Genomic DNA, 25,663 nt, shown 5'->3' on the forward strand with positions numbered 1-25,663 from the left:
AAGAGCCAAGATCTAAAAAAAAATAAAAATAAAAATAAAATAAAATAAAATAAGACAAAGAAAAAAATTTAAAAAAAAAGAGCCAAGATCATAACAAAATGTTATTGTTGTGTAAAATGTTCTCTTGGTTCTGCTCATTTGACTTATATCAGTTCATAAGTCTTTTCAGGCTTTTCTGATCATTTTTTACAGAACAACAATAACCATCCTTCTATTCCATTTTATGACCTATTTAGCTATTTCCCAACTAATGGGTGTCTACTCAATTTCCAGTTTCTTGCCTCTACAAAAAAAAAAAAAAAAAAAAAAAAAAAAAAAAAAAAAAAAAAAAAAGGCTACATTTATATACATATAAATCCTTTTCCCTCTATGACCTCTTTGGGATACAGGTCCAATAGACATTCTGCTGGATGAAAGGGTATGCACAATTTTATAACCCTCTGGGCATAGTTCTAAATTGCTCTCTAGAATGGTTGGCTCAGTTGACAACTCCACCAACAATGCACTATCCCTATCGCAGTATTCTCACATTCCCTCCAACTTTAATCGTTATCTTTTCCTGTCATTTTAACTAATCTGAGAGGTGTGAAGTGGTACTTTAGAATTGTCTTAATTTTCATTTTCTAATCAATAGTAATTTAGAACATTTTTCACATGACTAAAAATGGCTTTATTTATTTATTTGTTTAGTTTTTTAGGCAATTGGGATTAAATGGCTTGCACAGGATACTTAGATGGCTTCTGTCTGAGGCCAGATTTGAACTGAGGTCCTCTTGACTTGAAGGCAGGTGCTCTATACACTGTTATCATCTAACTGCTCAAAATGGCTTTAATTTTTCATCTGGAAATTAAATGTTCATATCCTTTGACTATTTATCAATTGAGAAATGACTTGTAGTCTTATAAATGTGAGTCAATTCACCAGATGGATTTACATGTGAATTCTACCAAACATTTAAAGAACAACTAACTCCAATGCTATGTAAACTATTTGAAAAAATAGGGATTGAAGGAGTCCTACCAAATTCCTTCTATGACACAGAAATGGTACTGATACCTAAACCAGGAAAATTGAAAACTGAGAAAGAAAATTATAGATCAATTTCCTTAATGAATATTGATGCTAAAATCTTAAATAAGATATTAACAAATAGACTTCAGAAAATCATCCCCAGGATAATACACTATGACCAAGTGGGATTTATACCAGGAATGCAGGGCTGGTTTAATATTAGGAAAACTATTAGTATAATTGACCATATTAATTATCAAATTAATAAAAACCATATGATCATCTCAATAGATGCAGAAAAAGCATTTGATAAAATCCAACATCCATTCCTACTAAAAACGCTTGAGAGTATAGGAATAAATGGACTATTCCTTAAAATAATAAGGAGCATATATCTAAAACCTTCAGTAAACATCATATGTAATGGCGATAAACTAGAACCTTTCCCTATAAGATCAGGAGTGAAACAAGGTTGCCCACTATCACCATTACTTTTCAATATAGTACTAGAAACTCTAGCCTCGGCAATAAGAGCCGAGAAAGAGATTCAAGGAATTAGAGTAGGAAATGAGGAAATCAAATTATCACTCTTTGCAGATGACATGATGGTATACTTAGAGAACCCTAAAGACTCTGCTAAAAAGCTATTAGAAATAATTCAGAATTTTAGCAAAGTTGCAGGATACAAAATAAATCCACATAAATCCTCAGCATTTTTATACATTACCAACACAATTCAACAGCAAGAGATACAAAGAGAAATTCCATTCAAAATAACGGTCGATAGTATAAAATATTTGGGAATATATCTACCAAAGGAGAGTCAAGAATTATATGAGCAAAATTACAAAACACTTGCCACAAAAATAAAGTCAGATTTAAATAATTGGAAAGACATTCAGTGCTCTTGGATAGGCCGAGCGAATATAACTAAGATGACAATACTCCCTAAACTAATCTATTTATTTAGTGCTATACCAATCAGACTTCCAAGAAACTATTTTAATAACCTAGAAAAAATAACAACAGAATTCATATGGAACAACAAAAGGTCGAGAATTTCAAGGGAAGTAATGAGAAAAAAATTAAGTGAAGGTGTACCTGATCTAGAACTGTATTATAAAGCAACAATCAAAACCATTTGGTATTGGCTAAGAAATAGACTAATTGATCAGTGGCATAGGTTAGGTTCACAGGGCAAGATAGTGAATAAAAATAGCAATCTAGTGTTTGACAAACCCAAAGATACCAAATTTTGGGATAAGAATTCATTATTTGACAAAAACTGCTGGGAAAACTGGAAATTAGTATGGCAGAAACTAGGCATGGACCCACATTTAACACCACATACTAAGATTAGATCAAAATGGGTCCAAGATTTAGGCATAAAGAATGAAATCATAAATAAATTGGAGGAACATGGGATGGTTTACCTTTCAGACTTGTGGAGGAGGAAGGAGTTTGTGTCCAAGGGAGAACTAGAGACCATTATTGATCACAAAATAGAAAATTTTGATTACACCAAATTAAAAAGTTTCTGCACAAACAAAACTAATGCAAACAAGATTAGAAGGGAAGTAACAAATTGGGAAAACATTTTTACAGTTAAAGGTTCTGATAAAGGCCTCATCTCCAAAATATACAGAGAATTGACTTTAATTTATAAGAAATCAAGCCATTCTCCAATTGATAAATGGTCAAAGGATATGAACAGACAATTTTCAGATGATGAAATTGCAACTATTTCCACTCATATGAAAGAGTGTTCCAAATCACTATTGATCAGAGAAATGCAAATTAAGACAACTCTGAGATATCATTACACACCTGTCAGATTGGCTAAGATGACAAGAACAAATAATGATGAATGTTGGAGGGGCTGTGGGAAAACTGGGACACTGATGCATTGTTGGTGGAGTTGTGAAAGAATCCAACCATTCTGGAGAGCAATCTGGAATTATGCCCCAAAAGTTATCAAAAGGTGCATACCCTTTGACCCAGCCATATTACTACTGGGCTTATATCCCAAAGAAATACTAAAGAAGGGAAAGGGACCTGTATGTGCCAAAATGTTTGTGGCAGCCCTTTTCATAGTGGCTAGAAGCTGGAAGATGAATGGATGTCCATCAATTGGAGAATGGTTGGGTAAATTATGGTATATGAATGTTATGGAATATTATTGTTCTGTAAGAAATGACCAACAGGAGAAATACAGAGAGGCTTGGAGAGACTTACATCAACTGATGCTAAGTGAAACGAGCAGAACCAGAAGATCATTATACACTTCAACAATGATACTGTACGAGGATGTATTCTGATGGAAGTGGATATCTTCAACATAGAGAAGAGCTAATCCAATTCTAATTGATTAATGATGGACAGATTCAGCTACATCCAGAAAAGGAACACTGGGAAATGAGTGTAAACTGTTATTTTTACCTTCTGAATCCAATTCTTCCTGTGCAACAAGAAATTCGGTTCTACACACATATATTGTATCTAGAATATATTGTAATATATTTAACATGTATAAGACTGCCTGCCATCTGGGGGAGGGGGTTGGGGGAGGAAGGGAAAAAATCTGAAATTACCCATGCATATGTACTGTCAAAAAAAAGTTATAATTATAAAATAAAATAAAAATTAAATAAACAAAAAAAAATTTGAGTCAATTCTCTATTTTAGAAATGAAGCCTTTATCACAAAAAAACTGGCTGTAAGATTTTTTCCCTAGCTTCCTGCTTCCAAAACAATGGCTGCATTGTTTTGTTTGTGCCAAAATGAAATATATTCATTTTGAGTATAATTTGTTTGACTAGAGGCTAGACAATAGCATAAGAAGTTGGAAAGAACATGAAGTTTTTCTCACTCTCAAAATTAAGAGAGTTCTAAATTGAGCTGTTCCTAAATTAAAAAGATGGCTTTATCCTCAACTTATCAAACTACATTTTTTTAAAAGTGAGATACAAAATGAAACACAAATTTCAAATATACACAGAGTCAATTCTTTTCAAAGAGGAAAAGTTAGCCATTTAATTTACTTTTTGCCTCAACTGAAATCTCTCTAGCAGAGACTTGAAAAATATCGGATGTTTCTTTGGCTCATCTTCTCTGCTGCTGCACTTCATGGGTTTTATAGCTGGGGGTGACTGTTGACTTCTAAATGTGGCTTTCCCCACTGGCTGGTTATACTTGTCCATTATAAAGCTAAGAGTCTTTAGCCCTTCGGGGACAGGGGATGGCATCGAGGTTTGATGTTTCAGGGGTAAAGGGGCCCTCACAGATTCATCTGAGTGTGAAGATGAAGAGGATGCTGAATGATGTGAAGATGCTTGTGAAATGTAATGCATTTCTGGGAGAACAATTGTAAAGCGTTTGGTCTGGGGCGTTTGAAAGACAAATCTCACACCCATATCCTCCTTAGCATTAGACAGAGGGGTTGGTATGGCCAGCAGTTGTGCCTCACAAGGATATTTCATGTTCTGAACATGGGGACAGTCATCTGGAATCCAGGAGGCGCAGATCAAACAAACCGGGTAACTAGAGGAGATCCGTTGACCACTTTGAACAGCTGAAGATACTTTCATCCTTCTTAGGAGAATCTGTTTTGAGATATCATTTTTTATTCTTTCTTGAGGGATGGAACTAATGATTGTTTGCATAACTTCAGTAGGAATAGCTGTTCCGTCAACAGTGTATGGTTCGATGTATTTGAAACACCATGGATTCTGCTTCCCTTGCTTAGGCTTGAGGTTGGTAATGAATTTGGGCATGACTTTGTGATTTAAGTTAATTGATAATTTTGGCAAATGGTGGTTGTTTGAGGTAGTTGTGACATGGGTGTGGAGATCTGAGGCAACCTCTGTCTTGTGGTTAGGGTTGATTGGAGGAGCAATAGCCTGGTGATTAGAGTTAGAATGATTTGGGTCCCAGGAAACTGAGCTCAGTGGAAATACTGACCCATTAACCTGACTTACGTGATTTGTCACCTGATAGTTGCCTCTTAGTAGCATTGTTTCTTTGTACTTTGGTTCAGTGGTAAATGAGATGTGGGCATTGGAGTTTTGCACAGGCACCATTATCTGGTCAGGGATGAATTTTCTTGTGTCCTGGAGATTGAGGGTAGATAGAGTTTTGCCCTGGGAGTCTAAGCTTAGGAGAGGTATTGACCCATTACCTTGGCCTTTGACAGTTGTGTCCTGATAGTGGTTTATTCTTGGTGGCATTGTTTCCCAATTCTTTGGCTCTTTTTCCAGGAAGACGTGGACAACGGGCCTTTGTATATCCCCTGCCTGCTGGTCAGGACTGAGCATATTTGTGTCTTGGTAATTGGAGTCAAATAGAGATGTCTTGTGGGAATCTAAGCTTCCTGGAAGTATTGGAGCTTTTTGAGTTGTGGTCTGGTTGTCCATTCCAGGTGGAATTGTTTCCCAGAGTTCTGGGTCAGTTTGAAGCGAAATATGGACAATGGGACTTTGTATATCCCCTGTCTGCTCACAGAGGTTAATTGAAGGTATGGCCTGGAGCCTGGGGTTGGTAAGAACTTCATCCTGGTCTGAACTTGAAAGAGGTGTCGCCTCATGATCCGGGTCTCTCTGTGCTTTGGCCTGGGGACCTTTTCTTTCTGGCATTGTTTTCCAAAGGTCTTGCTCTGTCTCTGTTTGAGTTGAGGCATGGACGCTGAATGTCAGCTTACCCTCTGACTGATGGTCAGGACTGGGTAAACAGATGAGATGATAGAGAGCAGGCTGTACTTTATCTTCCTGGAAGCCCACTGCAGGTGCTGTGTCAGGATCTTGGACTGATGGAGCTGCAGGCTGTTGGCCTTTTGCCGTTGGTGGCTTTTCCAAGGGCTCTTGCACCATTTGAGGACAGACATGAGTAACAGAGTTTGAGGTGTCTTCAGCTGACTGTTCAGGGTTGGTTTGAGGGATGGCTTTATGGTCAGGGAGTGGTAGAGTCTGATCCTGTAGGCCTAAGGCCAGTAGAGGTATTTCTTGGCTTGTAAGCGTTATGGTCTTAGGTTCTATTCCTTGTGGTATTGACTTTCTTTGGTCTTGTTCTGACTGAGGTGAAGCCAATGCTTTAGGATATTGCGCATCCTTACCTTGACAGGAAACACTGGGTGAGTGTATGTCCCAGTTGTCAAGGTCAGGTCGAGTTCTTTCTTGGTTACCTACATCCAAGAAAGGAGGCAAGTCTGAGAAATCCTCAACTACTAGATTTATATGATTGAGGTCTTTTTCCTGTGATATTTCCCAGTGATTCAGATCTTCCTGAAGTGTGACATGGGCAGGGTGATCTATAACCATTTTATCCTGTTGGTTAGGGCTATTTCGAGATGAGGCCCAATGGTCAAGACCTACAGGACTTGAATCTGCTGGAGTTGTTCCATAATCTTGGTGGTCTGTTCTTGGTGGTATTGTTTTGAGTAGCTCTTGTTCTGTTTGAATTAAGATTTCAGGGACATGGTTTGGTGCGTCCTTGACCTGGTGGTGAGGAGATGGTGGTGTGGACAGTTGCTGGTCAATCTCCAAGAGAGTAGCAAGTAGAGGTACAGCTCCACGAACCTGGCCTTTTAATATTGTGGTCTGGTTATTTGTTCCTGCAGGTATTGGGTCCTGAGGATCTTGTTCTGTTTTCAACGAGGACTGGAGAATCTGGCCTTGGGGATCTTCAACTAGTTGATATACTTGAGGTTTGATACCATTTTCAGGCTTGAATTGGGTTTTATTCATTGCAGGTATTTTTTCATAATTTTGACTTGTCAGAGCTGAAGTCTGTCGGTCAAGGCCACGGATGGATTTATCCTGGGTGTCTAAATGCATTGGAACTGTCATGGCCTGGTGGTCTCTTCTCTGTGACATTGTTTCCCAAGACTCTTGTCCTGTTTGAATGAAGTCTTTGGTGACAGGACTTTGGGCATCCTTGACTTGTTGGTCAAGCTCAGACAGGGTTTTGTTCTGTGGTCCTAACGTGAGTGAAGGTGTGGTCTTATGATCCTGGCCTCTTAGAGTTGTGGTATGGGGGTCAGAGGCAGATGAAATTTTGCCTTGGGAGTCTATGCTCCATGGTGTTATTATCCCCCAACTCTGGTCTACCAGCATTGGGGTTTGGTGGTGTGTTTTCTGTACCACCTCTCCCAAGGAAGTCGATTGCTCTTGGATTGTGAATTGGACTTTGGGATCTGGTATATTCCAAACCTGGTGGGCAGAGCCAAGTGGAAATGTGGCCTGGTGGTCAAGGCTCGGTGAAAGGGTACCCTGGGAGTCCAAGACCAGCAGAGGCACCGTTACATTATGAACTTGGCTTCTTAAAGTTGTGGCCTGCTGGTCTGTCCTCCTTGGCATTGTTTGGTCTCGATTTGGAACAGAGATTTTAAGAAGGTGGCCTTGAATAGCATGGTTTAGGTGATGAGGGCTTGTTAGAACCATGGGGCACTGAGCAGCTTCAGAGATTTTGTTCTGTGGGCCTAAGGCTAGTGCAGCTGATGGAGTTGTAACCCAGTGGTCAGAGACAGGTAAAGATTTATTCTGGGTGGCTAAGTTGAAAGGAACCCCAGGCTCTTGGTTTGTCACCAAAGTGGTTTGATGGTGTGTTCTCAGTGCTATTTCTTGTTCTTTCTGAAACGTGAGTTGGATATCCAATACTGATAAATCCTCAGACCGATTGTCAGTGCTGGGTGGATACATGGACTGATGGTCAAGACCAGGTTGAGGTGTATCTTTGGAATCTAAGCCTTGTGAAAATGCCGCACCACAATCCCGATCTATTAGAACTGTAGTCTGCTGATATGTTTTTGGCATTTTATCATAGGGTTTGTGTGCTTTTTGAACTGAAACACAGGCAAGATGACCATGTGTCTCTTTAGTTAAGTTGTAAGCATTTGTTAGAGATATAGCGTGTTGGCCAGGTTTAGGTAGTATTCTTTTCTGTGAGCCTAAGGCCATTGGAGATATAGTCCCAGGATCCTGACTGGTCTGTATTGTATCTTGGTAGTCTGAGCCAAGTAGAGTTTTGTCCTGACGGTCTAAATCCATTGGCCTGTGATCCTCATTTATGAAAAACGTGACCTGATCTAGGTCTGTTTCTTGTTCCATTTCCCCCAGTGCATCTCGCTCTGCTTGAAGCCTGAGAAGAGGATTGATATCTACTATATTTCCAGTCACCTGGTGGACTGAATTCTGTGGGGCTATGGGATAGTCATTGAGACCAGAGACTGTCATCTTGGGATTTAAGTCCAATGGAGATGTTGCCCCATGAGCTGAGCCTATGCAAGTTGTGACCTGATGATTTATTCCTAATAGCATTGTTGGCCAGCTCCCTTCTTCGGTCTGAACTGAGACATGGAGCAGAGAGGTTTGATCTGTTTGGACGGAGACATTGGCAAAGAGGCGTGGTGTGGCTTCCTCCTGGTGAGAAGGGCTTGGGGTAAGCTTGGCCCACCGGTCAGATGAGCCATCTTGTGAGGCTGAGAGCAGGTGCGTTGTCTCGTGATGTCTGCTTGCTGGGATTATTGCCTGGTATTCCATTTCCTCTGTCATTTTTTCCCGTAGGTCTTGTTCCGCTTGAAGCATAAAAGGAATATTTGGATCTGGTAAATCTTTAGCCTCTGAGACCACATTTGGTGTGTCCCAGAATTCTGGGTTAACCTGATTCAGCAGAGGCACTGAGTCATGATCTTTGTCTGCTACCGATGTGATCTGGTCATCTGTCAGTGGCATTACTGCTTCTTCCCAGGACTCCACCTCCCTCAGAAATGTGGTCTTGTGGCCAGGACTGGGTGCACTTGTACCCTTGTTCTTCTGCTCCGGATGTGATGAGAGAGTCAGCGTTCTGGACTCGGATTTAGTGTACCCTGAAAGGGATACCATGTTTCTGGGGCAGAGGTCAGAATGTGATTTTTTCAACACTTTGGCCAGATCTGGTGGTTTCAAACTTTTGGCCTTGGACCAGTCTTTAAGACAATGAGAAGAGGTTGAAGCTGTAGGTCTGTCTCCCTTCTTGTTAATTCCTAACAACATAGTGGCAGTTCTAACCTGGCTTCGTCTGTGTCTTAAGGAAGGTTTAGTCGGTTGGGCAGTGGTCACTGGCCCGGATTTGCTTCCTGTGTGAGAGTCTAAGTGGGCTCTGCTGGCAGGTCCTGGTCTGGTCTTGTCACCCTCGCCTAAGGAAACGTCAGCCTTGTGAGCAGAAGTTGATGGAGATGAACCTTTTTGGTCAGGGTGTGTGATGATCTCAGTCCGATTTTTGTAGCCTGGGAAAATTTTAGGAAAGTGGTTAGGGCTTGAGTGAGTCAAAAAATGGTGGTCAGAGTCTAGTAGACAGCCAGGCTCATTTTTGTGACCAGGTGAAGGCGTTATACTTTGTTCATCAGCCATTAATTTCAGAGAGTTTTTCTTGGCCCTAACATTAGACCTCGGAAAAGGTATAACTGAAGCCAGCGCCCGGTGTTTATACCGAGGGGATGGTTTAGCCAGATTTCGGTGGTGGAGACAGGGTAAAAGGACAGCCATTGTCTTGTGATCAGTGTGGGACAGATGGGAGGACATGGCCAGCTGCCTGAGCAGTGGTGTTGAGGATACTCTCTCAGCATTCCTGAACGTAGGGGCTGATGGCATTTCAGTGACTCTGGCTTGGTAGCTGAGGTGGGGTATCTGCTCAGCCCTGGACTTACAGCGATGTTCCCAGAGAGGGGAAACTCGATGTGGGGGACACGGTAACAGTACTGATGGAGTCTTGTTCTGATGGCCTTTCCGAGGGAAATGGACCAGTTCTGTTGGTAAGGAAGATAATAGGTATAAAGGCAAAACAAAACAGAACAAAAAAAAAACTCTTCACCCACTATGTCATATGGGAAAAACAACTAAGCATTCAACTGTCATTTCTAAAGAACAAATCTGACCAAATAACTTCCTTACTGTTCTAAGATAACACACAAACACCCTCCCACCCTCCCACCTTTTTTTTTTAATTTTTTTTTGAGATAATCGGGGTTAAGTATTAAGTATCTGTGGCTGGATTTGAACTAAGGTGCACCTGAATCCAGTGCCCATGTTCTATCTACTGTGCTGTCTAGCTATCCCTAAGTGTTTTCTTTTTGTTATTTAGAGCACTTCATCATCTGGCTGATTATCTTACCCTGCCCTCCACCCTCTTCCTACTCTACTTCATGACGATCAGTTTGTTATTCTTGTCACCCAAGGCTCTATCTGGAATGCTCTCCCTTTGGACCTCCACTTCTTGCAATCCCTAACCCCATTCAAAGCTTAACTCATCTCCCACTTTACATAGGCCAGATTCTCCCATTTGTCAGTATTCCTCCTTTTCTACTCTCCCCTCCTCAGCCCCTTTTCACTCTTCTGGAAATTCCGTTGTTTTGGCTCTACATATATTTTATATTTCCCTAACTGTATACATGGTTTTTCCTCCTAAATAGAAAATACAGGGGCAGCAAGATGATGCAGTGGATAGAGCACTGACCATGAAGTCTGGAGGTCCTGAGTTCAAACCTGGCCTAGCTGTTATGACCTTGAGCAAGTCACTTAACCCCAATTGCCTTGCCAAAAAAAAAAAAAAAAATTCTCTTTCTAAATAGCCTACTTTGTATATAGTCAACTTAACACAGTGCTAGGATGCTTTTCAAAATATTTAGTAAATTGAAAAGAAGTGAAATGAGTGAAACACACATATACACATACACCTAAAATATAAGTATATTATGTGTATATATGTATATGTAATTATATATTACATATAATATATGCATGTATCTTTATCTATAAAACCACTTGAATTTTTTTGTCATACTTTGTGCATTTTCAAAGCACTTTTTGTGTCTTCTTTTAAACCAGGAAGACTTTGCTTCCTGGTTTGCTAAACTGCTAAGCTCATAGGACAAGGCATATATCACTATTTCAATATTATAGATGAGGAAAGAAAAAGTATTTTATACTTTATCATTTAATATGCTTTATTATATCATATAATATAACTATGATTTATTATATTCTGCCTTTAAAGTTCTTTGTAAGAAGTTACTCTCATTTACTCAAAGTTTTTATGGATAGTAAATGATAGGTAGTAGCTGGGACTCAAACCCAGGAAATAGCAATTCAGAACATTTAAAATGACTGGGACAAGGCTATATGGCTAATATATCCAGCACAAAGCTAGAACAAGATGTTCAGGTCTCACTTTTTTTTTTTTCCAGTCAGTGGTCTTCCCGCTACATTAAGTTTTATTCTGCATATTCTTATAGGAGCATGGTAAAATAGATGAACAAAAGCTCACTCTATCCTCCCCCCCCCAAAAAAAAAAAAGTAGCGAAGGAAAGATGTGATGGGGACCCAGTTAGGATGACTGAAAACCTAAGTTCTCACCTTTGGGAAAAATCTTAGGTCTTCTCTCCATTTTTCTTCCAAAAGGTCTCCTTGAGAAACAAAGTATTAATGCAAAGTGTCAAATTTGTCTTCCAGTGAATTTTTCAAATGATCATTCAGTTAAAAGGCTAGCTGGACTGATGACTCACTTCAGCTTTGCTTCTAAACCCTAACCCAGTCTGCCTGGGAACACTGTAGCCTCTATTTGGAGACAAAGGTGTTTCTAGCCTTACCTTACCATTCACAGGGATAGAATGGATAAGACTGGCTAAAGCAGAACTCTGTTTTTATTTCTGTGTTTATCTCAGTCTCTTTCTCTGTCTCTATCTCTTCCTCCCTCCTTCCTTTCTTCTTCCCTTTCGTTTCTTCTGTCAGTCTGTCTCTCTTTCTCTCTCCTCTGTCTGTCTGTCTCTACTTCTCTGTCTTCTGTGTCTCTGTCTCTGACTCTCTCTGTCTCTCTGACACACACACACATTCTCTCATTGCTTTCTAAGTCTTTCAAACTTTTTCTAAGGGTCCAACCCCATCTCCCCTCCTCAACCCAGGGTGACCCCCCCCACAATTTCCAGTAATAGTTCCTCTAAGGGAAAGATAAAAAAAACTCACTTGTGTAACTAAACAAAATTCACTGAGAAAAGAAGAAAGCTATCCCCTTTTCAGGGGGTCACTTTTTAGCATGTTAAAAAGACAAAATGTCAAAGCAGAGATTTCTAATTCAACCTCCTTTGATGTCAGGTGTCATATTTTTTGGCCCAATATTTCTTTTCCCAGCCTCATAGAAATCAACTTACCCAGAGTCAGGAGAATGTCATATATTTCCCAAAGGCTAGCTCAGGCTGAAATCCCTTAAATCACTCCTCCATGCCTAATGAGGTTGGTTTTTTGCTTTTTGTTTTCAAGGCAATTGGGGTTAAGTGACTTGTCCAGGGTCACAGAACTAGGAAGTGTTAAGTGTTTCAGGTTGTATTTGAACTCAGGTCTTCCTGACTCCAGGGGTGGTCGTCCTCTATCCACTGTGCTGCCCCAAGGAGTTTTCCTGTATGTATTCATATTCTTATGTCCCACAGTGATGAATGCATCTTATTTTATTTTTAAAAAATATTTATTGATTTAAAATTAAATACAAAATAGAAAGAGAAAGACAAAAAAGGGAAATTTTTTTTAAATTGTCATATGCCTAGCAGAATATCAGGGAAGAATCACAATATGTAACAATAAATTTACACTTAAAGAAAGCATATATAGTAATAAAAGAAATTATTTTCATGATTGTTCCATCTTTGCTTCCTTATAGGTTATTTTGTTCTCTTCTGTGTACTTTTTATTTTATTCTTTTTCCCCCTTTCATCATCCTCATCTCTCCCAAGAATATATATATATATATATATATATATATATATATATATATATATATATATATATATATATATATATATATATATATATATATACATGCATACATATACGTGGATCCTTCCCTTATCTTCTCTCCTGCCCTTTTCCCTCTATCGTTATTCTCTTCCCATTAATCTACACATTTTGTCTCACTGCCATAAATCTCTACAACCTTCTGTACCCTACCTTATTTTATTGCTTACCCTCTTATTTCTTTATAAATTGTGGAGAATGATATACCTTCTATGGGGTGTGTGTGTCTGTGCCTATGTATGTGTATTGTTCCCTATTTAATTTATTCCTGATGTGAGTAGGTTTTTCAGAATTGCCAGCTCTCCTTCCCCCTAATGCTTTGTTCTTTCTCTGTATCTTATTCATATAGCATTATTATTATTTTTACCTTTTCCTAGACAATTTTACTTTTTAGTCAAATCATACTCAGCTTTGCTCAATCATTCTTTTGAACTATCCAGTTACTGATGTCAATTTTAAACATATGGTTTACATTTCTGAATACATTTTATTTTGAAATTGAAGAAAATTATAGGATACCTTTCTCAAACTATTTTGATTATTATACAGTTATAGCTAAAATGGGCAGGAGATATTTCTTTTCAAAACTCCCATTTTCTTCTCTTAATCATCTTAGTGACCTTACACTCCATTCATCCCTCCCCAGGTCACTTTTCCCTCTTCTTCAGCATTTTTCACCAATAAAATCTGCAAGAACAGGAAGCAGGGTATTCCAAATGCCCTAATGACAATGAACTTGAGAATAGTATAATTCCAAGGAATTCTTGAGGGTTCAGGTTTTTTGTTTTTTTTAATTTATAGAGCTTTAAAAATCAACATGTAAAATGAATTAAGAAAATAAAAATAAGCTACACACACACACACACACACACACTCTACTCCTAAAAAGGTTAGATCTCAAGAGACACAGAAAACTAAGTGGACAGTGTCTTGGGTCCCTTTTAGGACCCTTAGTACTATGGTTCCAACTGCTCTGGGGACCTGAGACTCTGACATCACAGAATAGTAGTAAGGGTCCATTGTCCATATGGATATTTTCAGGTCAAGGTAATTTAAGATCCCTTTATATTGGCAGGCTTCTCTAGAGACACAAAAACAAAAAGCTTGACCTTCCAGCTCTATGAAAAATAAAATTGGAATGTTATGTTTATCCTTGCTTGCCTAACATATCCATTCACTGAGTAAGTATCTTATTCAATAAGAACCAAGAGTATGAATAGCCTTGTCCCTTTTGTTATCATAATTACTGTAAAAAATAGTGTTAACAGGCAGTGACTGTTTTTTTCATTATTTTGCCTGATGTCACACAAATTCAGTGCCTCACACAAAACTATTTTGTTATATTTCAGTGCTTCCCCCTTAGTTTGAAAATAGAATATATTTGTGGTTAAGGAGGGCATGTCAGATTCTGAGAGTTTCATTCAAAGCAAAAAAAAAATAAATATATATATATATATGTATATATATATATGTATATATATATATACATATATATATATGAGTTTGAATAGAGAGTTTAGTGAAGGAAATCTACCACCTAACCTAAATTGTCTCAATATAAGGTTGCCATAATAATCGCTGGCATTTATCTAGTGCTGTAAAGATTTGCAAAACAGTTTACTACATATACTCAGAGGGAGTATCATAGGACCAAGATCTTACCAGTAAGAACTTCCAAGATGAGCAGGGTATTTCAAATGTTCTAATACTCAGCAATTTTGCCAGCCCAATTCTTGCTTGTGATTCTTGTTGGTGACAAGTTTTCCCACAGTAATAAAGCCTTTGGGGACAGCATCCACAACAAATATAAAAGGGGCCTTGACATCATAAAGCACACAATTTTTCCCTTGAGGGGGCCTTGACATCATAAAGCACCAATTTTTCCCTTGTCCTCCTTTACTCAAGCTGCCCCACCCCATTTTCAGGGGACCAGTTATTGCTACAAGCAAGGTTACTCAGAGATGTTGACTATGGTATCTCATGGAGCCAGTGAGAATAAGCAGCCTAACTTTGAACTGGATAAAATACTTTAATTTCCTCAATTACATGCTTTTATCTCTCCCTAATCTATAGGACAGAGTCATAGAAGCCATTGACAAGAGTTCTCCATGAAGGAAACAAATTCTTGCTGAAGCCCTATGAGGCATCCTTATACTGAATGATATAATCCTCAATACTTATAAGGCATATAATGGACAGTCACATGAGAATTATATCACCAATTGTAATGAACAAAATACCCAGATTTGGTGGAGTAAAGATGCTGTGGAGGAAAAAAAAGACATTCCGTGAGATTCTACAATATTCCAGGTTGCTGCTTTCCTGAATCTATTTCTCCTAAGGCAGCTAGAGGTGATCCTGGTTTTAATCAGAAATTCTTTTTTTTTAAGCTTTCAATATTTTATTTTTCCAAATACATGTAAAGATAGTTTTCAGCATTCATTTTTGTAAGACTTTGTGTTCCAAATTTTTCTATCTCCCTTCCTTTACCTTTTCCCTCCCCACTACAGCAAGTAATATGGCATAGGTTAAATATGTGCAATTCTTTTAGACATATTTCCATAGTTATGTTGTTCAAGAAAAATCAGATCAAAAGGAAAAAAAAATGAGAAAGCAAACAAAAAGATGAAAATGTTACTCTTTGATCCACATTCAGTCTCCATAGTTCTTTCTGGATATAGATGGCATTTTTCCATTCCAAGTTTATTGGAATTGCCTTGAATTACCATATTGTTGAGAAGAGCCAAATCCATCACAATTGATCAGTACATATTCTTGTTACTGTGAACAATGTTATCTCATTTTTCTTCACTTCATTCAGAATCAGTTCATGGAGGTCTTTCCATGCTTTTCTGAAATCAGCTTGGCTCATCTCTTCTCATAGAACAATAACACCATAACTTATCCATCCATTCCTCAACTGATATACAATCACTCAGTTTCCAGTTCCTTGCTACTACAAAAAGGGCTGCTAAAAATATTTTTACACATGTAGGTCCTTTACCCTCTTTTAATATTTTTTGGGGGATACAGATCCAAAAGAGTGTTGGATCAAAAAGTATGCATAATTCTAAATTGCTCTCCAGAATGGTTGGGTCATTTCACAACTCCAACAACAATGTATTAGTGTCTCATTTTTTCCCACATCCCCGCCAATATTTTACCTTTTCCTGTCATTTTAGCCAATCTGAGAGGTATGAAGTACTATATAGTTGTCTTAATTTGTATTTCACTAATCAAGAGTGATTTAAGTATTTTTTTTCATATGACTAGAAATGGTTTAAATTTCTTCTGAAAAGTGTTCATATCCTTTCAAATCAATTGGGGGAATGACTTGTAGTCTTATAAACTTAAGTCAATTATCTAAATATTTTAGAAATGAGGCCTTTATCAAAAACACTGGCTGTAAAATTTTCTTCTTCCCTTCTAATCTTGGCTGCCTTGGTTATTTTTTGTTTGTGTAAGACCTTCCTGATTTAACGTAATCAAATTATCCATTTTACATTTCATAATGTTCCCAAGTTCTTCTTTGGTCATAAATTCCTCCTTTTCCCACAGATCTGATTCTAATTTGCTTATATTTATGCCTAAATCATGTTTTGATCTTATTTTGATATGGGTGTGAGATATAGGTCTATACTAAGTTTCTGACATATTGTTTTTCCAGTGTTCCCAGAAATATTTTGTCACATAGTAAGCTCTTATCTCAGAAACTAGAGTCTTTGGGTTTATCAAACAGTAGATTACTGTGTTCACTGAGTATTGTGTCTTGTGAACTTAACCTATTCTACTATTCATCTACTCTATTTCTTAACCAATAACAAATGGCTTTGATGACCATTGCTTTATAATATAGTTTAAGACTGGTATGACTAGGCAAATTTCCTTTTATTTATTTTTTCAGTGAATTCCCTTGATATTCTTGACCTTTTGTTCTTCCAGATGAATGTTACTATTTTTTCTAGCTCCACAAAGCATTTTTTTTCCAATTTGTTAATCAGAAATTCTTGAAGGGGTTTTGGTTCTGTTATATATATATATATATATATATATATATATATATATATATATATATATATATATATATATATATATATATATATATATATATGTATATATATATATATATATATATATATAAAGATGGTATTGTTCTATTTTAAACATTATTAGTCAGAAGTATATCAGCACTATTATACATTTACTATGTGCTGTGAGATAAGGAAAACAAAAGCAAAATGATTTATATCAATTGGACAAAGCAACAAGCATTAAAAAAAACACAAAGCATATAAAAGTTAAAGTTAAATTTTGAGGAGGATCAGAGGCTTTATGATTGAGCTTGAGAACCAGAGGCAAGATGGAAGGGCACTACTCCAAGCCTGTGAAAATATATGAAGATGGCAGGTGGCATACCAAGGCATACAATAAGCTGAACTACAGGGTAAACAAAAGGTATAGTGGAGGCTAAAAAGGTAGGTTGGATCCACGAAATAGGGCTCAGTCTCCTTGATTTTTCCAGTCAATAGCACATTGTAGCAGATGTTTTTTCTGCAAATGATACTTGAAGACCTGAGAGAACAGTAGATACACTTATTTTGTAAATTTAGACCCACAGGACTATTCATTTTTTCTGTCTCCCAGATGACAGAGTTTGCAGTAAAATCCTACTCTGATGTCACATCATGAAGTTGACTGTGGATCTGGAAAACTGCTAGTTTTGGCAAGTCCTATGAAACCAGAAGAGGAACTAGCTGATGCCATAGTGCACAGAGTGCCAGGCCTAGAGTCAAGACTCTCCTTCCTGTGTGCAGATGTGACCTGTCACTTCCTAGCTGTGTGGCCCTGGGTAAGCCACTTAACCCTGTTTGCCTCAGTTTCCTCATGTGTGAAGTGAGTTGGAGAAGAAAATGAGTAACCATTCAAGTATTTCTGCCAAGAAAAGCCCAAATGGGATCATGATGAGTCAGACATCACTGAAAAACACTACCATCAAACTGGAAAGACTTCCAATGCTGTACCTAGAGAAGTGTTCTTATTACTGATTAGAGAGACATTACCAAATGAGAGAAAACCAGATGATGGAATTTTAAAAAACTTGTTTAATATCTTATTTTTCCAAATACAAAGATAATTTTCAAAATTCACTCTTGCAAGACCTTGTGTTTCAGATTTTTCTCCTCTCTTCTCTGTTCCTTCTTCCCCAATTCAGCAGGCAATCTGAAATAGGTTAAAATGGAACTTCTAAACAAATTTTCATATTCATATGTTGTGGGAAAAAAAACCTTACTAGAAGATAAGAATGATCGACTAATTAAAGTTTCACAAACAAATCTACCTGTACTTGTATTCCTAATGTTTAGCATGGTACCTGACAAATAGTGCTTTAAAAATCTGTTGACTGAACTCTGTTTTGTCCTCCAAAGGGTTTCACTAAGTCTCACTTTTACAGGATATTTCCGCCAGGTCCTGGCTTCCTGATTGAACTTCTAAGAGACTTTGATCATCAATATAAGATTAAATTGAAATTTAATCAGGTTCATTCTAGGTTCTAATGCTATCTTACCTTAATTTCCCCCTCAATGGTATATAGTTCAATGTTTTTTTAAATATCAGAGAAACTTTTCTGTCTCTCTCCCACCTCTCACTCTCCTCCCCCTCCACCTCCTAGCAAATTTTGCTGTTGAACTCTAGCTAGAACCTGACTGATCTCATCAGGTGGGACAGTTGGCTCTTATCCTGGACCTTTTGAAATATAACTTATAAACCAAGAACACAATTTCCTTGGAAGCCGATATATGACTAAGGAATTAGATACTACAGTATGCCATACTGAGGTTTATAGGGACAAAAATATTTATCAATGTGCTATAAAATAAAAACAAAGAGGCAGGTTTTTCTGATCTATTTTGGGTCCGGTCTGCCCTCTGAGGTTAGACTGGGGCATGAATAAGAGAGAAGAACATGGGGATCTTTCTCCTGGCATACCCAACAAGTGTCTTTAATTGGACCTTACCATGAACTGAAAAGAAGACAAGTCTCCCTGTCCTGCTACATTAAAACAAAAATAAAACATGCAAAGAAATTAAATATAGGTTCCAAATAAACTCAAGGAGTCAATTGCTTTCAAAGAGAAAAAGATGATAATTTAATGTCTTTTTTGCTTCATTTGAAATATCTCTCGAAGAGACTTGAAAAGTCTCTTAGTAGGCTTCAGGCCCTCTCCTTTGCTGCTCTTCCTCTTCATTTCCCCTCCATGAAAGGATCTCCCTTTGGAGGAGTTCCTCCCCATTAGGTGTGGATCCTTACTAAGCATATATTGAAGCAATCTTTCCTTTGCTGGTGAAAGGGACGGCACAGACGGGGAAGAACAATGTATGCCCGATGAATGGTACAAGGGTCTGTGTGATTTGCTGCGAGTGTTTTGTTGTTTGTGAACAGGAAATTTGCCCTTGGGCACTTGGAGAACAAATCTCACCCCTAGTTCCTCCTTAGGACCAGGCAGAGGGGTTGGTATGGCCAGAAGTCGTGCCTCACAAGGGTGTCTCATGTCTTGCATATGTGAACAGCCATTTGGTATCCAGGAGGTACAGATTAAACAGACTGTATAAGTGGTGAAAAGTCTTCCATCTTTATGAAAAAGGGGAGACACCCTCATCCTTCGCAGAAGAATCTGCTTACAGATGTCATTTTTAATTTCCTGCTGAGGAATGGAATTGATGATGGTCTGAATGATTCTATTAGGGACAAATCCCCCCTCGACATTATATGGTTTGATGTAATTTAAGCACCATGGAATTCTTCTGTTTCTTACTATCTGCGTTTGGGATTGGAATCTAGTCTGAAGCTGATCTTGATACTTAGAGCTCAGTTCGACTTTACTCTGATAGCTTTGGCTTTTTGAAGGCTCACTTTGGTGGCCAGCCCCCAGTGGAGGTGTGAGCCTATAGTTGGCACCTGGCACAGCCCTGTGAGTATGAAACAGACTTCTTGGAAGTTTGCTCTGGATCTTTGTAGAGTGAAAAGTGGTTTCAGTTTGTTTTTCAGAATTGCATGGAAGAAAGTCTTGGGACTTGGGTGTGGATAGAGTAACTTTATGGTCTAACTCCACTGATACTATTTGGAAGTCTGGAAGAAGTGTGGCTTGGGATTGGGAGTCTGAAGCATCCTTCAATTTGTGTTCAACAATGGGTAAAGATATGGCACGGCATTTGAGCACATCTAGATTTGTGTCCTGGGGATCTGAACTCAGGGGAATTGCCCTTTTATGCTGGCCTGTTTGAGTTGTAGCCTGATGAGTTCTTGGATGCCTAATTGCCCAGTGCTCTAGTTCAGTTGAAGTTGAGGAATGGCTAAAGACAACTTGTGTATCTTCCTTCTGTTTGTTGGGACTAGATGGAAGCATGGCCTCAGACACAGGGTCACATGGGATTGAATACTGGGGTTCTAAAGTCAGGGTGGATATTGATGGGTGATTCTGGACTTCTGAGCCTATGTCCTGCTGGGCTGCCATTGTTTCTGGATGTTGCTGTTCAGTTTGTAACAAGATATGGGCAATAGGATCAGCTGGATTTTCAGGGCTCATGGAAGATATGCTTTGGTAGTTGAGGTCAGATAAAATATTATTCTTCTGATCCAAATCTATTGGAGGTCTCGTACAATCTTGATTTGACAGTGTTTTGTCCTGGTCATCATTTCTAAATGGTGTAATTTCCCAGGATTCTTGTTCTACTTGAAGGGACACATGACAAATGGGGTCTGATATATTCTCAGCCCAGTGTTCAAGGTTGGTGCAGAGTATGGTCTGGTGGTCAGAGGAAGGTAGGGTAAATTGATCCTGGGGACCTGAGGACAAATGAGAAGTTGTTGCCCTATGATCAATATTGGACAATGTTATAGCTTTATGGTCACTTCCCTGTGGTAATGTTTCCCAACATTCTTCTGTTTGAGGAGAGGTGACAGTATTAGAATCTGGTCTATTTGCAGTTTGGTGGTTAGGATGGGGTGGAGGTGTGCCCCAACAATTAGAGTCAATTAGGGTCTCTTGGTTGCTTATGATCGGGGAAAGGGGTGATTCCCAGAAATCCCAATCAACTGGTTCCATATGCTGCTGGTCTTTTACCTGTGATATTGTTTCCTGGGGGGCTATTTCCACTGGAAATAAAACATGAGCATTGTGCTCTAGTATGTTCTTCTCCTGGTGGTCAGGACTTGCTGGAGCTGAGGACTTGTTTTCAGGGCCAGAAGTAATGTTGTCTTGACTGTCTAAGCCCGCTACAGGTACCCCATTGTCCCAGACTATCAAAGTTGTATCTTGGCTGTGTGGTGTTGGTAGCATTTTTTCCAGTTTTTCTTTGCCTGTTTTCTTCAACTGAATTGAGACATGTACAGTGTAACCAGGTGTTTCCTCTTCAACCTTATGGTCCATTCTGAGGTGAAGGGTGTCCAGCAGCTCAGGGCCAGTTTGAATGTTGTCCTCCTGGTCTAAGCCCAGAGAAAATCTTGCTCCAGGTTCCTTGTCTGTTAAAATTATAGTCTGGTGGTCTGGTTTTGGTGACTTTGCTTCCTGGTCTGCTAAAATTATAGTCTGATGATCTATTTCAGGTGATTTTTTTTCCTGGTTTGTTAAAATTATGGTTTGCTGGTTTGTTTTTGGTGACACTTCTTCCCAAGACTCTTGTTCTTTGAAGTCCTGTGTTTCCTCAGCTTGCTGGTCAGATCCAGGTGGTGATGTGGATACACAATCCTGGTCACTGAGAGATTTTTCCTGCTGGTCTAATGTCAGTGGAGGTGTTGCCCTGTGATCCTGGCCTGTTACAGTCATATCCTGCTTGTCAGTTGTATATGCCACTTTTTCCTCTGGTTCTGCTGGAAATGTTTGGATATTTGCATTTGTAATATCCTCAACTTCAGCTTGGTCCAGGTCAGGGATGAATGGAGGGGTCACCTGGTCATCAGAATCAGGTAGAATTGTGTTCTTGGTGTCTAAGTCCAGTGGAACTAGGGCAACTTCCTGATCTGAGTTTAATGAAATCATGGTCTGGTAGTCTTTTGATGCTGACATTATTTCCCTTTGTCCTTTTTCTGCTTGAACCGAGCCTTGGGTATTGGACCTGTACCTCTTCTCAGTTTGACTTGCAGTCTTGCATCTTGTTCTCTGATTTAGTTGGGATGAAGACATAGTCATGGAGGCTCTGGACTGGCGCTCAGGTAATCGAAGCAAGGACATCACTATTGTGGATCTAAGGTGGGTCCGAGATTCCTTTGAGGCTTTGCCCACAGGGCCTGATGATTTCAAAGCTGTGGCTCTTGAAAGATAGTCATCAGGAAAAGATGATGATGGTGCAGCTGTAGCCTTGGGCTCATGATTGTATAATCTTGCTAGGGAACTTGAGGTCTTGACTTGGCGTCTGGACTTTGGTGAAGTTTTAGTCTGTTTACAAGGGCTCATTGGCACAAATGTGGTGACTGCCTGAGAGCCAGGACATGTTTGGGATTCGGCATCAGCCTTGGACCTATGGCCACTACTTGGTGGAATTTTAACCTGAGGACTGGAGATTGATCGAGATGGAAGCTTCTGATGGAAATGTATCAGATCCTCCATTAGATGGTCAGTACTTGGAAAAATCTTAGGAAGGTGGTCAGGACTTAGGGGATCCCCTGGACTCAGTGGGTCAGGGTTCAAAGGAGACTCTGGTTGATGTTTGGAGCTAGGTGGAAGTATAAGTTTGTGTTTGGTTGCTCTTAAGGATTTCTCAGTTTTCTTGGCCCTAACTTTAGGCCTAGGTAAAGTCATAACTGGGATCCCAGCACTCTTTTTAATGTGTAGTGTTGATTTAGCTCTGGCCTGTTGTTGAAGATAGGGCAATGGCACAGACAGTGCCATGTGGTTAGTGTGGGGGTGGTGTGGAGATCTGATTAGGTGTTTGATCCAGGGTTCAGGTTTTGATTCAGTCCACTTGGAAGGATGAAATGATGACTGGTTGGTTCTAGCTTGGTGGCTAAAGTGGGATGTGTGATCTGTAGACCTTTGGCCTTGTTTCCATTTCAGTGAAATACGGTGTTGGGGGCGTGATAAAATTATTGATGAGGTCCATGGATAGAGGCCTTTTCGAGGACACAGGATCAATTCTGCTAATGAAGAAGAAATTGCATGAGGTAATCAAATAAAAGTATCTACATATATTGTGTATGTAAAAGGCATCTGTGAAGTAGTAAGCAGTGGAAGGGTGGCTAGGACTTAAGTCAACCTGATATTTATTATAGAAAAAAATCTGACCTTTATTATAGAAATTAAATAGTTTTCAAATCACTTTCATATATATATTGATACTTATTAGATCCATGCAAAAAGTTCATATTCTGGCACTTTCAGCAAATATTCTCCTCATTTGACAGGTGAGAAAAAAATTATATTTTAAAATAATATTTGTATATATTAATATATGTATATTTGTATGCATGAATACATATATATATTTCCATCTCCCTTTTATTTCAGTATTAATTTTTGTATTATCATTATTCATCATCTTTTTTTGGAGGCATTCTGAATTAAATAACTTGCCTACGATCACAACAACTAGTAAGTGTTTGAGATTAGGTTTAAACCCAGATCCTCCTGTCTCCAGAGCCAGTGTTTTATCCACTTAGCCACCTAGCTTATCCCCATTCATCTACTTTAAAAACATTTATTGTCTCTTCATCCCCATTCCCCTTTTTCAATTGAATAATAAAACAGAAAAAGAAAACCTTTAGAATAGATACGCATAATCCAGTGAAACAAATTTCCAGTCTTTTCCAGAAATGTGTCTCATTCTGCATTTTAAATCCATCACTTTATTGGCAGGAAGTGGGTGCCAACAGAAAAATCATACTCATATAATGCTTGCTTGATGCTTTCCAAAGCATTTGTATTCTTCCCAGCAACTTTGAGAGGCAAGATATGTAAACATTTTTATTGCCATTTCATAGATGGGGAAATGGTCAGAAAGAAAGATTAAGGGACTTGCTTTAAATAATATGGTTGATAAAATGATCAAGGTTTTAAATTAGGGAACCAAAATTCAGGGCACTTGAGCAACTTGCCAGAGTCATAGAGTTATTTAAATGTCAGAAGCAAGACTAAAAGTTATGTCTTCTGACTAAAGGTTACAGTTTTCACTTCCACATTGTGGAGATTAGCATTGCAGTGTCCTAGTGATATAGAAAATCTGCATAAAATTTTTGACCCTCCATTCTTATCAGAGAAGTCTGAATATCTTTTCTTTTTCTTTTATGGGATGTTTACATTAGCTTATTATAAAATTTGGGTTAAATATTTGGTAATAGGTTATGTGTAGGTCAATGTTAAGTAAAAATACTAGCTTTGTGTAGTGTCTGCTGGCTTTTGCATTCTTTATGGCATTTAAAAATAAAATATGTTAATATCCAATACTATACATATATTTTATGCATTTCTGTGTCTCTTAACTCTTGAGTTTTCTATGTAATTTACTGGCCTTTGCATGTCATCTGTGGCTTCTGCAAAACTCCCCCCCAAATCCCCATTTAATTTCTATGCCAACCCTCAATATTTTGAAACTGCAATGGAGAAAATCACACTGTAAAAGAGATAGCTGTAAATAATTTTTCCACTATACCAAGTTCATTCTGGAATTTATAATAGAAATGGGATTAGCACCACAAAAAAAAAAATGATTAAAGAAATTGGAAGGGGAGATCATTCAAGTTGATTGCAAAAAAAACAAAAACAAAAAACAAACAAACAAAAAAAAAACCCTCAAAAAACTAAGTACTCACCTTTGGGAAGTATTCTGGTTTTTTTCTCCATTTCTTTTTACAATTTTCAAGGCTTTCTTTGGGGAAAACAAGCTTAAAAGGAATGTGAAGAACTCGGATGAGAGCTCACCAGTTTTCTCACTAGTTAAGAACTTAAAGAACAGGAATATCAGATAGTCCAAAGGTCCTGGAATATTAGTTAGCCCTTTCCTGCTTTTGCTTCTTGGTAGCTGCAAGTGTCCTCCAAAAATGGGAGGCTGAAGAGGTTGACAGTCCCCATTAAAAATAAAATAACTCAAAGTGAAATCAGTATTCTCAGAAAAATTGTATTGTACTCTATCCTGAAAAGACTGAGTCTTTAGGATGTTTGAGAAAACTGTATGTGCTTCCTCAGATATTTGCTCTAACGAGACTGAAACTTTGAGCATTTAAACCCAGGGAGGGGTATTGAGGTGGCCCCAACCATCATAAAGCATCAGTTGTCCTTTGTTCACTTGTAGTCAGTGCTGGACCATCCATCTCCAGGGGCACAGTCAGAGTCAATAGGAGTACTCAGAAAATGATATTTTGTTACTATTCAGTCATTTTAGTAACATCTGATTCTTTGTAACTCCATTTGGGGTTTTCTTGACAGAGATACTAGAATGGTTTGCTATTTCATTCTTTAACTCATTTTACAGATGAAAAATCTGAGGGAAACAGGATTAAGTGATTTGTTCAGGGTCACACAGTAAATGTCTGAAGCCATATTTGAACTTGAGTCCTCCTGACTCCATTCTATCCATGATCCCATCTAGTTTTCTAGAGAGTAATAGTGGTTCTTAATTCTTTGTTATTCAAGATAAACATTTCTTCCTTGGTGTTACATTAGGCACTCATTTGTTGTTGGTTCTCTACCTCTCTTACTCTTGGGTAGGTCCTTTGGACAGAAGATTCAATATTTCTTAGCAAGGCCAAAATAACTGAGCTTTTAGTCATAGGCTCTGTCTTTATTTTAAGAGAGGAAACATTTATATTCAGGCCATGGGTAGGTCAAAGGAATTTTGTAGGCTGTTTCTTG

The 25,663-nt window shown here is 38.4% G+C and overlaps 1 protein-coding gene and 1 long non-coding RNA gene across 2 annotated transcripts; both read right to left on the minus strand.

The window, feature by feature from the left end:
• Positions 1 to 5,699: 5,699 nt before the first annotated feature.
• On the minus strand, positions 5,700 to 14,628 carry LOC141562095 (uncharacterized). Its single transcript, XM_074302107.1, has 6 exons — positions 14,485 to 14,628; positions 11,395 to 11,444; positions 9,690 to 9,788; positions 8,086 to 9,269; positions 6,120 to 6,188; positions 5,700 to 5,987 (listed from the first exon to the last, which is right to left on the minus strand). The coding sequence occupies exons 2-6, from the start codon at positions 11,423 to 11,425 to the stop codon at positions 5,700 to 5,702; spliced, it is 1,671 nt and encodes a 556-aa protein (XP_074158208.1). The 5' UTR covers positions 11,426 to 11,444; positions 14,485 to 14,628.
• A 4,318-nt stretch (positions 14,629 to 18,946) lies between these two features.
• LOC141561654 (uncharacterized) lies at positions 18,947 to 25,005 on the minus strand. Its single transcript, XR_012488104.1, has 2 exons — positions 24,625 to 25,005; positions 18,947 to 22,953 (listed from the first exon to the last, which is right to left on the minus strand). It is a non-coding gene; the product is annotated as an uncharacterized LOC141561654 (long non-coding RNA).
• Positions 25,006 to 25,663: the final 658 nt, after the last annotated feature.

Source organism: Sminthopsis crassicaudata, chromosome 3 (genome assembly GCF_048593235.1).
Source record: "Sminthopsis crassicaudata isolate SCR6 chromosome 3, ASM4859323v1, whole genome shotgun sequence".
In the NCBI taxonomy this organism is placed as follows: domain Eukaryota; kingdom Metazoa; phylum Chordata; class Mammalia; order Dasyuromorphia; family Dasyuridae; genus Sminthopsis; species Sminthopsis crassicaudata.